Source organism: Sturnira hondurensis, unplaced genomic scaffold (assembly GCF_014824575.4).
Source record: "Sturnira hondurensis isolate 20B ecotype Veracruz unplaced genomic scaffold, ASM1482457v3 Scaffold0004136, whole genome shotgun sequence".
NCBI lineage: Eukaryota > Metazoa > Chordata > Mammalia > Chiroptera > Phyllostomidae > Sturnira > Sturnira hondurensis.
Window position 1 is genome coordinate 2,094,870 of NW_028076767.1, and position 14,130 is coordinate 2,108,999.

The window sequence follows — 14,130 nt, forward strand, 5'->3', positions numbered from 1 at the left end:
GCCCCATTCACCTGGGCAGTCTCAGTCACTCCTTTATGCTCTCCTGTTTACGATTTATTCACATCAAGGTGCTAATTGTTCTCTCCTGTGCTTTGTAGCAAAGGAACAAAGGCTGGGATGCATAATACAGACATATATAAATACTGGCAGCTATCACACCACTGGGCTTAATGGAAGTCAACGTAAGTGTGCTCTGCTCTGTGCTTTGCAGTTCTATTACGGGCTCAACGCTGCTGGTCATACTTTGTAGCATTTTAAGCCCAAGCCTGTGATAGTAACAATGAAAATTTTTAAAAAAGGGCCATGATTCTGGCAATTTGAACAAAAAATTAAAATTGCCAGGACACTTAGCTCAAGGGAAAATCGGCAAATTAACAAAATGAAGAAACAAAGTATTGGTAGCTCATATTGTGAAAGAGAATGTAAATAATGTAAGATGAACTGTGAGGTGAGAAAATTCAGTTACCAAAGAGACAAAAAATGAATGTAGCAAAATTCTGACTTTTTTGCAGTTCCTGTTTCTTTTCCTCTGCAATCACAGAAAGCCATGGAGAGAAGGATGGGTGGCTGTACTCATAGTAGGCTTTGCTATGCAAATTTTATTACTATTATTATTACTATTGTTGTTGTTGTTATTATTATTATTATTTTGCCAAAGCCATATTTTACTCAGGCTTGATACATGCAGCCATTTCTCCCTGATTTGTAAGGTTCTCTGTATTCAACATATGAGTATTTCTATATACAGCTTGAGGCTGAACTAAGAACCTTGACCTACTTTGGCTCTCCTTTCTCATTGGAAATTCCATGTTTCAAACTGGCGTCTACTTCACGAAGCAAAGCACCTTAACTTTAGCCTGTTGTCGGCCTTTTGACTTAGGGGAAATGACCGTTAAATTTCACTGGCCTGGCTACACGAACGAGGCTACCCTTCACACCCACAAAGTTGAAGGGACCCCCCAGGCACGTTACATCCACTGTCTAGAAAGAGGTAATAACAGGCAAAACCACATTATATTTATTGTACACAAGACCTGTAACAGCTGTTATGCGATGAAGATAAAGAGGAGAAGTATATGACACAGATGTCATGCTCCCTGGAGATATAAGTATCCAGTCTCTCTCTAACCTAATTTAAAAATTGAGTCAGAATGCATCTCTATGGGGAATGCACGATAAGGCAACTTCCCAGGCAGCACAGTGAAGTAACTATGAGCTGTGCATTAAGAATATCAAGTCCAAAACCATCCATATACTCTGTTCTCAAAGACTTGAATAAAAAAAGGAAAAACAACCCTGTTTCTCTATTTGAGTCCATTTTCATCTGTACTCAGCACCACCAAGTGATAAGATAACCTTGAAAATAGTTCACAGTTACATTTAGAAAGGGGTGAGGCAAAGCTTAGAAAGTGTAAATGATTGGATGATTTTACCTATGTCATTACTTAGTGCCGTTTATTACGCAAAACTGTCCAGGCTAAAGAAAAAGCAGTGTGCACACGTGAAATACAAAGTAGAGATAGAGGAGGAAGAAAAAAGTCAAAACAGAAATGCAGTGGGCTTGAAGTCACAGGCACTATGTGATGGTGGGGGGGGGGGGTTGGGGGGGCGGACAAGCAGTCAGGCTGCCAAGCCAGGCACTATGTCGCAGTAGCTTTGTTTACGTGAATTGTTGTTTATTGTACGAGAACTTGAAGAGAATGTATTACCCCCCAATTTATTGATGAGTAGAGTGAGACTCGAGGGAATTAATGAAGGTCTGGAGATTTAAATATTCAGAGCCTGGAAGGGACAGATAATTTAACTAGGTTGAATATTAATTGGGTGGCGGTGAAGTCTGTGTTGCTTGTGGTGGTGGAAGAGGAGTGTGTGTGTGTGTGTGTGTGTGCGCACACGCACACAGGAGTGCTCTTTTTTGAACAACTCAAGGAAAGCTGCCGTTTTACAGACTTGCCTGATTTCAGTAAGAGACATAGTATGTTTTGGTACAGAGCAAAGGAACATAGATGCTTTACATTAGCAAAGCTGAGGAATAAGAAGTCAGTGCCTCTAGATTTTTCAAAATACCTCTTGTCATTCAGGTTTGTGCTTTAGATTTTCCTGTGCAGACACTGAACTGGCGTACCCTTGGGTACACCTACATTAGCTGAGTTAAGGGTAACAATACAGGATATTCAACTGATAGCCGAGGAGGAATAGAGTTGTTACACACAGCTGCAACCCAAGTTCGCCGTTGAGATTCAAGACCACATTTCTTTAGAATGTTTACTTCAGGTATAATAGGGCTTTGTATACTAAAGGAGACACAATTTGGCTTAGCTTTTTGTGATAGCTTTATGTGAAGTTGGTTTAAAAATAACCTTCCCATATTCATAGGCTGCAAAAATTTTTTTTAAAAAAACAAGCATAACGTGATTTGGCATTAGTCCCAACATGTGCAAAGTTCTGATAACATAGCTGCTAAAAATTCGGAGTAGCCTGGGCAGAGGCATGCTCTATTACCTGTGGAGACAGTTACCAAGGGTGAGATGGCACCATCCCTTCTGACTTCTTACTTTCTTAACAGCACCCACTACAACCGGAAAAATCTGTTATTTTGAGTTAGTTGTTCTCTCTCCCTCACTGGAATGTGAGTTCCACAAGAGCCATTGCCTGGATGTCTTGCTTGGCACAGAATAAAATGACTGCTAATTTCCGTGAGCTGACAAGGTGCTGCTCTGTCCCAGAGGTATTCCAGGCAAATGGCTTGCTACCTCCTGAGAAAGTCATTGTTACAATAATTTACATGGTTATGCACCATTGTACTTGTTTTTGCTTTAAAGTCAAGAAATCCAAAAGTCTCATTCTTTCTGCCTTCCCTAAGACAAAAAATATACCATAAAAGCAGAAACTTCATTGCTGTATGCCCAGGGTCTAGAATAACGCCTGATGCAAAGTGTGCCTTTAATAGAATTGAATAAGGGAAGAATAATTATTATTGTGCTTGGCAAAGAGTAGGCACTCAATGTATGTTATTAATCAAATAAGTTAAGGCAAACCAATGTTAAAAACAGGGGTGGAGTTTCTGTTGGCAGGTTTTACAGTTTGTTCTTTGTTAATCCACTAAAACAGAGTTTACTGGCCACAGTTCCTCTGAGTACAAAACCACATAAAGACATACAGAAAAAGGTACTTGATCAACGACATCAAGATTTTCCATTCAGGGCCCAAATCCAGCAGACAACGGAGGAGAATATATAAAAGCTATGGATTTGAAACACAGATCTATGACAGAATTCAGTTTAAAGAATACAAGGATCAGCAAGGTTATTAAACGACTAAGAAATCGGGGACTGATTTCTGGAGTGTTCACTCTAGACAGGGCACGTTTTTGTTAGCCGGAGGACATTTCTGTTCCATACTCAGGAGGTATCTGCTAGATCCCAGTGAGGCGGCCAGAGACTGAGAGCCATGGGCATGTCTGTTGAGGGTTTGAGCTTCATTCACCATTGGGCTACCAGGAGCCGCAGGAGGTCCTTCCGCTGCAGGGTGGTGCCGCACTGAGTACAAGGCCTAAAGGAATCCCAACACATCACGGAGAAATTTAAGCGGCTCAGTTTCCTAACGTTCTCTCTTAACAGCAGGCACACAGAATACAGGAAAACCACCAAAGGCAATAGGTTCTAGAGCTGCATACTTTTCCATAGTAAGTTCTGGCCTGCGTACAAGCCATAGTTGAACCTGCAAGGAATCATTCTGAAATCAGCAAAGAATAAGCATCCGGGAACCAGACAAAACACGCAAAGATACAGACTAATGAGATCCCAGGTAATTTTTTTCAAAAGTACCAGGAGTGCGTTAAATTACCTAATGAGCTAAAGTGTACTACTGACTTCTTATCCTCCTCAACCGGAATGGATCAGCTACTATCAGAAAAGCACACAGCACTTAGGTTTTTACAAGCACACCACGGTCAGCACATTCACACTCCCGCTGGGCAAGGCTCAGTGAGGAGGAGAAAGCAGAATCCCAGTCCTCACTCACGTCCTTGGCCAGGTGCCATGGCACAAGCACACAACCTGTACGAAAGCCCCAGGTTCAGGAAAGTGTCTGTCCCTGAAATGCAGATAATGGAAAAAATAATACATATTTAAGCCACACATCTAACTCCTAGAGAACCTTAAAGCAATCAATCTCTTTTAAATAAGAAAGAAACTAAGTCAATAGCATCTGAGCAACAGATGAGAATTAAAGCAAAGTCTGTTTGCTAATGGTAACAGCTTTTGTGTTCTTCGTTGTTGAAAATGTGCACGTCGCAGAAGCTCCAAATATGCTCACCAACTCAGATGCAAAAGGCTATGGAAAACACTTGCTATTTTTACACCAGAGATACAATCAAACACCACCTTTCAGATCTGAGTTCTGCTAAAATAGTGGAAGGGAACAAACCCTGAGCTGCTGGATGTCTATGGATCTAGGAGGCCCTGTGGTTCCTATCGAAGGAAAACAGAGTGTGTATTTAACAACACAAAAGCCAGCTCTGTGTTATGGGCAGTGGGGTACGAACCCATGAATCAAATAACGTGAAATAAAATATAAAATTAAGGCTTAATTGAGTGATATTCTAGAAAATGGGAAGCTGTAACAGTTTTTTATATCTATAGACTAGATAAACCCTCCTAGTTTTTTTTACACTTTGAAGAGGATTTTTTCCTTGTAAATTACATTACTAAGTCATTATAGAAGTAGTTATAATTATGATATAATTGTAGTAGTTTTCTACTGATGCTATAAAAAAATACCATAGCCTTAGTGGCTTCAACAATAAAAACGGGCTAAAATTAAGGGGTTGGCAGGCGTGTGTTCCCTTCCGGAGGCTCTCCAGAAAGAACCCATGCCCTTGACCTTTCCACCTTCTAGAGGACGCCCACAGTCCTTGGCTCACGACTTCCCCCCTCAGTCTCAAAGCCAGCAGATATAGACATGTATATAGCATTTCTCTCCACCTTTCTTCCACAGTCACATCTTCCTCTTCTACTTTTAAGGTCCCTTGTGATTACACTGGTCCCTTTGGGGAAAGTTCAGGACAATCACCTCATCTACGGTCAGCTGATCAGCAACCTTAATTCTCTTTTGCGATGCAACACAACACACGCACAGGTGCCGGGGACTGAACATGTGTATCTTTAGGCGACCATTATTCTGCTTACCACAATAATTAACATTAACAGAATGTTTATTACTTGGCAGTCACTATTCTAAACACATTATATGTAAGTAAACAAATACAATTTTCATCATAATGGTGGATTCTATTATGATTCCTATTTTTCAGGTGAGAAGACTGAGGCACAAAGAGATTAAATAACTTCCTCAACGTTACTTAGGAAGTAGAAGAGACAGACCCGTAGAAGGGCCGTGCTTCACGCTGCCCTGAGAATTCTGAAGATGCCAGGCTGGCTGGGGCATCCCTGTGGCAGAGAAAGGAGAAAAGGAGCAGTGGGAACAGGCTGTACTTCTGTCATTTGGAGGCACAGGGGATCATAATTCTAGTGAGCCAAGGAGATGGTCTACAACGAAGTCAGGCTACAGCCATCTGGAACGAAAGTCTAGTAGCCGGGGTAAGGAGACTCCAGGGCTGTACCACCTGAGATCAGAAGGTTCCAGGAAGTCAGTGAGGAAATGAAACTCCTACATCAGCTATTGGCCCAATAAGGAGCCCTCTGAAAAGTCCACAGCAGTGGCCTACGAAAAGTCACCTAACAGCCTCATAATACCAGATATAACCGGTTAAACTCTGTTTTAATAGTGCCCTTCTCTTCCCCCTGGTTGCAGAGACTGAGAAACAGGAGAGGGGGTGATCTTGACCCTAAGCCACAGGATGTGTTCTGACCGGACCCCGATGAGCCATGCCTAGTCAGCAGAGGGATGGCACACCAAGTCTCGCCTCTCATCCCCGCTGCGTCCAGAGGGCAGGTATGCTAGCCCCATTCTGAAAGTGGAGAAGGTAAGGCTCGGGGAAGCTGTGTGTGTGAAGCCCAGTAGCTGCTGTGGGAAGGGCTGTGAATTCAGACCAGGGCCATCTGACTCCAGAGCCGGCGACATCTCCACTGGCTCGCAGAGCCTCTGTTGGTGACAGCTAATGCCCCCACAGGCCTGGCCACACACACACCTAGAATCATCGAGGTGGGGCAGGGGTGTGCTTCATTCACACAATTTAGGACTCACATTCAATTTACCCACACAACACTTAGGTACTGAGGGCTCTAGAAATTGCCTGTGTCTCTACCAAGCACTGGCTTTTCTTGGACAATAGATACATAACAGCTTCCACCACGAGTTTCAGAGCCACCCAAGACGTCTCATTCTGCCTCTGCAGAAAAGGAGCAAGCACTTTCTCTGTTTAAATGTTTATGCACTTAGCCAAAGAGAATTGAAAGTTTGCATTTTTCAGTGCACACAAATGAATGATTTTACCAGAAGAAACAAAGAAACAAACAACGAAACCAGCTTAGCCTTCAAAGCAAGCCCATACCTCAGCATGGCACCGAATCCCTTCCTCTTTATTTTCCTGTCCGGATCTTCAATTTCCTCTTTCTGCTTTTTCTCCTTGAGTTTCAATTTGCCCTTCTCCTTCTTCTTCTCCTTCTCTTTTGGTTTTTTGATTTTTCTGCCTTTATTTTCCACGTCCTCTAGCTCAGAGTTCCCCTGAGGGGCAGAGTCGCAATTCAGAGCTCCGTGGCCGGAGTGCGAGCTCTTGTCTGACAGTCCATCTGTACAGAGAAATAAAGCAATACTTGTGTCAGGGCACTTATGTTTGTATATCAAGGAACGTTCAATGTAAAATATAGAAGAAGGAATAACAGTACTCTGGAGTTCTACTCTTCCATGTGGCTACTTGTGCCCTTTGAAGAGTCCACTGCCTAAATCCGGTGACCTCAATCAAGATTTGGTGTGGGGAGTGGGAGAGGACTGGTTGCCTAGCTAGTCGTCTGAAAGGTTTGATACATAGTACACCAGTAATCTCTCGGAAAGCCAGCTTGTTAACCTTGATCAGCTCAGACAAGCGCACATGCTGGGTGGGAAACACACGGTGTGAGTTATTTCCAGGAGAGGTTTCTGAGGACAAAAATAACCCAACTGCTTCCACCCAATTAATGCAGTCAGTCCTCGGGTTGATGCTGCTTCTAATGACTCCAATAAGAATGTCAAGAAACGCACACTTAGTGCTCCCACCCCGAGGGTAAATGACAGTTGGTCCTTGTAGGAAAGTGAAAGAGAACATTTCTTTAGCGTTTGCACTGTAAAATAAATTGCATATTGCCTTATCCAATTCCGTGTTCGTTAAGCCAAAGGGCAAAACATATCAGGGAAATGAATTACTTTTAATATCAAAAATATAATTGGGATCCTTAAATCATTTTTCTCCGTAGTTAAGTGCACATTCTTGCCTGTGATTCGTGGATAATAACGAGATGAAGAAAGCATTTAAGGAAGCATGTCGCCCTACCAGCTTCTAATTCTTCGGGTCCATCGTAAGATTTGTCAATGGCTGCTCTGAAGCTCTCGTTGCAGCCGCGGCCGCGGACCATGTGCAGCCGGGGCCTGTGGAAGGGAAGCTCATTCTTTCTGACCTCAGCAACCGCTGTCTGCAGGCTCTCCAAGGAACTGGACTTTTTCAAACCCAGAGTTGGCCCGAAATCTTTGCTTGGAGATTCTGGAAAAGAAAGGGCAACATGTCACCTTTTCCCTATTGAGGCTGTGTGGTGTCCAGGAAGGGTTTGCCGTTCCCAAAACATTTCTGGTTGGGCAGCTTACAAAAAGGGGTGCCAAGTGGGTGACAGTCGAGGACAAACCCAAACTTTGCCACCTTCTGTGACTTCAAGCAAGTGGTTTGGCTTCTTTGAGCCTTAGTTTCCTTTTGTATAAAGTCGCAGTAAGATTTAAAATTAAAATTGTATTGTATATCTAAATAAATATGTATGTGTGCATATATATGCATAAGCACACACACACATGAAAGTTCACAGCAATTTACAGAGCTTACATGTGTGTGTATATGACGTGCATGTGCACACTCCCCCCACACAGAGCCTAATATAAGTGCTTTTCTCCCAATGCCCCCCTCAAGCACCCCAGACATTATACCTCGTACTATTTCCATCACTGTTTTTATAATTATTAAGGACCATACTATGCACAGAAATCAAAGAACATTGATGTGATTTCAACTTTTGTGATTAAAAACTTTACCTCACTCTGGTGGCTATTCATGTACAGCTAATGCAATTTATTTAGTCTATAGATAAATAAAGCAAAGCAAGAAAGAAAACAACTTTTCTGTGTCAATGCTTATCACCACAAATTATTTCTCATTGGGTATCTACAAAAGGGGTAACTTTCATATGACATAGTATTTCAAAAAGATAAAAGCAAAACCTAAATAAGTTTTCATTGTTTGTGTTGATACATAATATTTTTCACTCATACTGTTTGTCTTGCCCAGTCTCTGCCCTCTTTCACCCAGGCCTTGGCCTTGACCTTGACCTCCATTCCCACCCACAGCCAAGCTCCCAGTTGTCCATAACAGGATTAAGCTATATAAATACCAGCAGCACAGGCTCACTTTAAAGTTGGAAGGCATTCTATCAGGGCTCTTTCCCACCAGAGCCAAAGCTCACAATCCTCTCCAGTTACGAAGGAGATTATTATTATGGTGCAGCTATACTTGCATTACTGGAATGAAATTACTTTGCAGTTTTTCAGTAGATACACATTGAGTGCACGTTAAGGGATGAGTATGTAAGAACCTACACTTCAGTGCCTAGCATACAGAAGGGCTCACTAAACAGCATTATCCCTTTTAACTATGATCACTGTTCCTGCCCTGCTTCCACCCTCACCGTTAACACTCCCACTAATTGCCCAGCACAGTACTAGGTAACATGAGGAGCACAAAGAAATACGACAAAGATGAAGTGCCTATATAAACACACACAACATTCAGTGACAATATACACTTTTTTATGTTCTGTATATATTAAGAATAGTCAAAATAATGACAATAATGTTGACAGCTGACGATGCTTAGTCCTAAGTGGGTTTTTAAAAAGATTTTATGTATTTATAGAGAGAGGGGAAGGGAGGGAGCATGTGGGAGAGAAACATCATTGTGTGGTCGCCTTTTCATGTGCCCCCAACTGGAGACCCAGCCTGAAACCCAGGTGTGTATCCTGACTGGGAATCAAACTGGTGACCCTTTGGTATGCAGGCTGGCACTCAATCCACTGAGCAACACTACCTAGGGCCTCAATGTTTTACTTATATTAACTTATATAGTTGTGCTACTGTACTATTGTTAGTCCCCAGATGAGGAAACTGAGGCACATAGCAGTGAAATACCTGGTCCAAAATGACATACTTTGTAAGTGTCACAACTGGGAACTGTCCTAAGACAGGCTACCTGCACCTTTTCTGCTCCACACTGCCTCAAGTGGCAAACACTGCCTCTGCACTCTACTTGATATGATCAAGCTACTTAAGCGAGAACACAGGTTGCTCATCTCTAAAATGAGAGTGTTAGTTTAGATTAGCCCAGAGCCTAGTCAAGCAGGCAAACCGCAAAGACTGGATTTTTGTCTACAGTTTAATCATTAACTTACAAAACGCAATTTTGCCCTTTGAACAATACGCACAATGGCGAGACACACCGCCTTTTAGAGAGTGACCGTGTGTCTCCTGTAAACACAACAGAGATGTGACTGAGCCAAAACAAAATTACAAGAAATTTCAGGGACATATTTCAGTACCACTTTCGAGTCATAGATACAGAGGATACATTTAAATCCAGGAAGGGAGATCTTTCTTCTATTCCCAGGAAGGATGGTAAGTGGAAGAAACAGAGATCCAGTAAGATCATTTCTGACAAGCAAACAAAAAGCAACACAGAGGCTTGGAGCACTGAAGCAACTGTAAGAGCTTTGGAGCTTACAGACAATATTTTACACCGTCAAGCCCTGAGGAGGTCTGGTATGACGTCGGTGAAAACATGAAGATGAAAAGTATCTGAGAAAGCCTCATTCTTCTGTCCACAATAGTAACCATCTTTTATTTATTAATTGTCATCCAGGAGATGATATTAGAAACCAAACTGTAAGTATTCACATCAACCTGCAGCAATGAATTCCAGGGAACATGAAAGTGAATAAAGCATCCAAGATGTAAGGCATGTTATCTAAAAGGGGCTCCTCTGAAGCTTAGCAAGAAGTTATATCTGAGAACGAACAAATACAGTGTTAGTCATTCTAAGCAAACTGGATTTTGCAGGATTAATAGAGCCAGCAAGGAATTCACTTTGCATTAAGAGAAGTCACAAATTAGAAGCATCAACTGATGTTCACCAAAATGACAACCTAGCTCTCTTGGATGTAATGAATAGTACCTGGTAAAACGAAAAGCAAAAAGGGTGGTTGAATCCTAGGTGGCAACGTGGACTCTGGGGGTTTCCAGGCTGGAAAAAAATGTTTGTATTTATTCCTGGGGAGTAAACAGGAGGTGGCAGCGGGAGAGCAATGGAGGGTAGAGAGAAGAATCCAAAGTCTTTACAAATGCTTACAGGTGCACTGACCTAACCAAACTGAATCGCCAACTGAAAGGGACTCTGCCATGGACCTTGACCAGGGGTCACGTTTCCTTTATGTGTCAGAAAGCTGCTGACCAAAGCTCAAGGTTACTGGGAGGGACTGTTATGTCAACTGAGGGGCATCAGCACTAAATGCCAACAGAACACTTGGAATAAAGCACCAACCATGCAAAGTTTTATGATGCACAATAAATGGTCACATTTGACCCTTCTTTTCTGCTTTGATCCATACCAATTCTAGCTTGGGTTCACATTGCATCGGGAATTCTGTACCTTTTAAAATGCAAATATTCACTGTCTATTTTTAGCCTATTTACCCAAGTCGTATTTTTTTCAAGGCTCTCACTAATTAACAGTAAAGGTCTCTTTGAAGGGATAATAAAAAATAAGTAATTAATCAAAATCAAAACCTCAGTCATTCTATGCCATTGACGTCATCCTGAAGTACAATCACTCCTCACGTTTTCATCTGTAGCTGATATGATCCTGGCGTGGCTGAGTTTAAGTAATTGTCTGAGAGATCTATGAACACCACGTGTTATCAGTCACAGGGTGGACTCTGTCCAAATTTGAGCATTTACGTATCCCACTTCGAGCCGATACAGAGCTACTCTGAGTATGACTTGTTCAATGATTTCCAGGCCAGCTTAGGTTATTGCAAATGCCAAGGAACAAATCTTCTTCCAATGTTCAGTAACGAGACTTTATTTTTTAACTTATGACTTCTATGTCAGTGACTGTATTCTCTCAGATCCTGATAAACTTTTATCTTGCCATCAGAAATATGAACTTGACATACACAAACTTCTCACAATCAATGATAAAATGGTTACCAAGGGCGCTAGAAGAGGGATCTCACATGTTAAAAATTATTCTGAAGGTGGTATAATAAAAACATTCTTCAAGTTCCAGGTGCCAAGTATTCCCTTAAAATAAAGGCCTCAGAAAGAAATACCATTGTAGTCATTTTAAAAAAGCTGTTACAACACTTTCAAAGATTCTTTTATTCTCAAGTCAAAGGGATTGTCCAGACTTGGTCCCAGAAGCCTTCCTTACACCGAGTAGAGGGAAATGTCACGGTCATGTCTTCTGGCCCCACTCAAACACATTCACCACTTCATGCCAGCCAGGGAAACACAGTGTTATGAAGAGAATTAAAGACTTAAAGGAGTCGCACCACTAAATCCCCCATGGGCATAAAAAATGTGAACAGAGGGGAGTACAGGGCTACTGTGTAGGTGGAGAGGGGCCACCTACATAAAAAACAGGTTTTTAAAAATTGTTGTTCAAGTACAGTTGTCTCCAAAACAGATTCTTAAGACACCAAAACACCACTGTACCAGCCGTCGAGCTAGAAAGTCCATTTTGCAGATGGTGACACAGACAGTCCTTCCAGGACGAACGTGAGGGTGTGAGCCTCAGATTCTCAGACTTGGTGGGGATTCCTGCCCCTGCCTTTGGGCTGAGAACTGCTGTCGGTTCCCCACGAGCAGGTGATTAGGGTAACAGAGAAAAGAGTCCACAGAGTGGTTAATAGTGAGTTCTTACCAGGAGAGGCTGTGGAAAATCCTGCTACTTAGTAAGTTATTCAACACTCTGAGCCTCAGTTCCTTGATCTGTAAAATGAGGGTAAGATGAGGACAGAAGCGTGCCTGGCACATGGTATGTACTCATAAGACAGCGGTGATAATTATTATCCCTGGTATCTCTAACCCTTAGAATAAGTGAAGGCCCGGCACCATGCATGGGTTCAGTCTACCACTGCATCCTTAAATGCAATCATTTCTTTTGCAAAAAGCTGAAAAGGGCTTCATACAGAAATACTATTCTTTTCTTTTTCTTTTAATTTAGAAATTGACCTGAGTATTTTTGCAAATAACTCCTTACACTCTTCTTCTGAAATAAGGTATATATATATATATATCTATCCACCTGTTCATCAGCTACAGAGGCCGTTCGGGGGAAGATGAATAACGGGGCCTTGGCTGTCCTTTCCTTCAGGCTACAGTCGTTTAATTAGTTGGGGGTTTCACTGGCAATGTCTGCACTTCCCGTTCGAGCACTCAGACCCCACATTAAAAGGAGGCCTTAATCCAGGAGACCAGTAATTGGATCTTCCATTATTGATGAAATTGCTTCCAATACATTCTTATTAAAACGTAAGAAATTATTTGGGGGAATGTATTCACTTTTAGATACATGGCCAGTTTTTCTTCTGGCTCAAGTTTAGTAATGAACAAATATTTATGACAAACTAACAATAAATAATGTATATGTTAATCTGCACATTTCAATAACATCGATGGTTCTCAAGGCACTTAGGGAAGGTTAATTAAGCCAGAGCCCCTCCCTCTAAAACAAAGGGATGGCGCCCTGTTGTAAACTGAGGATCAAAATGATTATAATGCTGCCCAGGGTCACAGCATGGAACTTGAAAAGGCCAGGAATTTGTCAAGAGAGCTTTCATTATCATTTTGGCCTTTCTGTATCATGAGCAATGAACTTGGGCAAATAGAACAGAAAGAAATGCTTCACTTGCTTCATGGGGAGGTGAGATGTGAAATTAATAGCCTTGAAACTCTTTGAATAAAAAATTATTATAAATTCCAGGTAGGAAGTCACAATGTCATTTTATTTTTCAGCATATCTCACTTTGTATTTTTATTCTAGATTACACTTACTGAACATTTTGTATATTTAATTTTTTTAGTAGTTTCCCTAGAGGCAAAATGTCTTATGTGCTTTAATAGATATCATTGCAAATCCATTAGCCTAAAAAAAAATTCCCCATAAAATCCAAATGTATAATTTCCCAAATTGTGTTATCTGTGCTGTGTCCATAATGGGGCTAATTACTTTCTTGCCTATCTCAGGATTCCAAATATTGATCATCATTCCAAGCTTATCACAGTGCCCCATTTCCTATTCATCCCTATCAGGCATAATGTAATCTGGCTTGTACATTATCTGCTGCCATTTGGGTCTCAGCTCTTTTTCTGGCAATTTCTACGTTCTCCAGGAGCAGAGTTTTTTCTCTTAAGTCTCAATAAATTCCAAGGTCTTTTATTATTTCCTGAAATTCATGTCAAAATGTTCAATAATGAACTTCTCATTAAGATTCATGTATTTGCATAATCTCTGCTCCTCTGTCTTCAAACATGATCTGTTCAAAAGTGAAAATATCTAGAGAAAATAGGGTAAGACGAGGTGAACAAATACAATTAATGCTTTGATTGTGTGTGTGGTCATAGCCCTCCAGGGGTTTTTAGATCTTTGCCAAGAGTTACTACATACTTTCATTTTCTTCACTAAAGACTCTTTCTTTTATAAACTGAAAGTCAAATTCTTATGCCATATTTTGATTTCTTCCCTGGACTCAAATTATGTTCAACAAAATTAAAAAACAGTGAATTTATTACACTAAAAATATTTTTGTAACACTTTATTTTATTCTCTCTTTTATGGATAAGAAAAATGGTTCAATTTCATGGGTAAATTATTTTTTAAAA

General features: G+C 41.2%; 1 protein-coding gene across 1 annotated transcript in view; it reads right to left on the reverse strand.

Moving 5' to 3' along the window:
- Positions 1-14,130, reverse strand: part of PARD3B (par-3 family cell polarity regulator beta) — a 976,716-nt gene that overhangs the window by 275,787 nt on the left and 686,799 nt on the right. Inside the window, exons 17-18 of the mRNA XM_037043522.1 lie at positions 7,490-7,696; positions 6,515-6,752 (exon numbers count right to left, since the gene is read on the reverse strand). Of these exons, the coding sequence (XP_036899417.1) occupies positions 6,515-6,752; positions 7,490-7,696 (445 nt within the window). The remainder of the gene's footprint in view (positions 1-6,514; positions 6,753-7,489; positions 7,697-14,130) is intronic.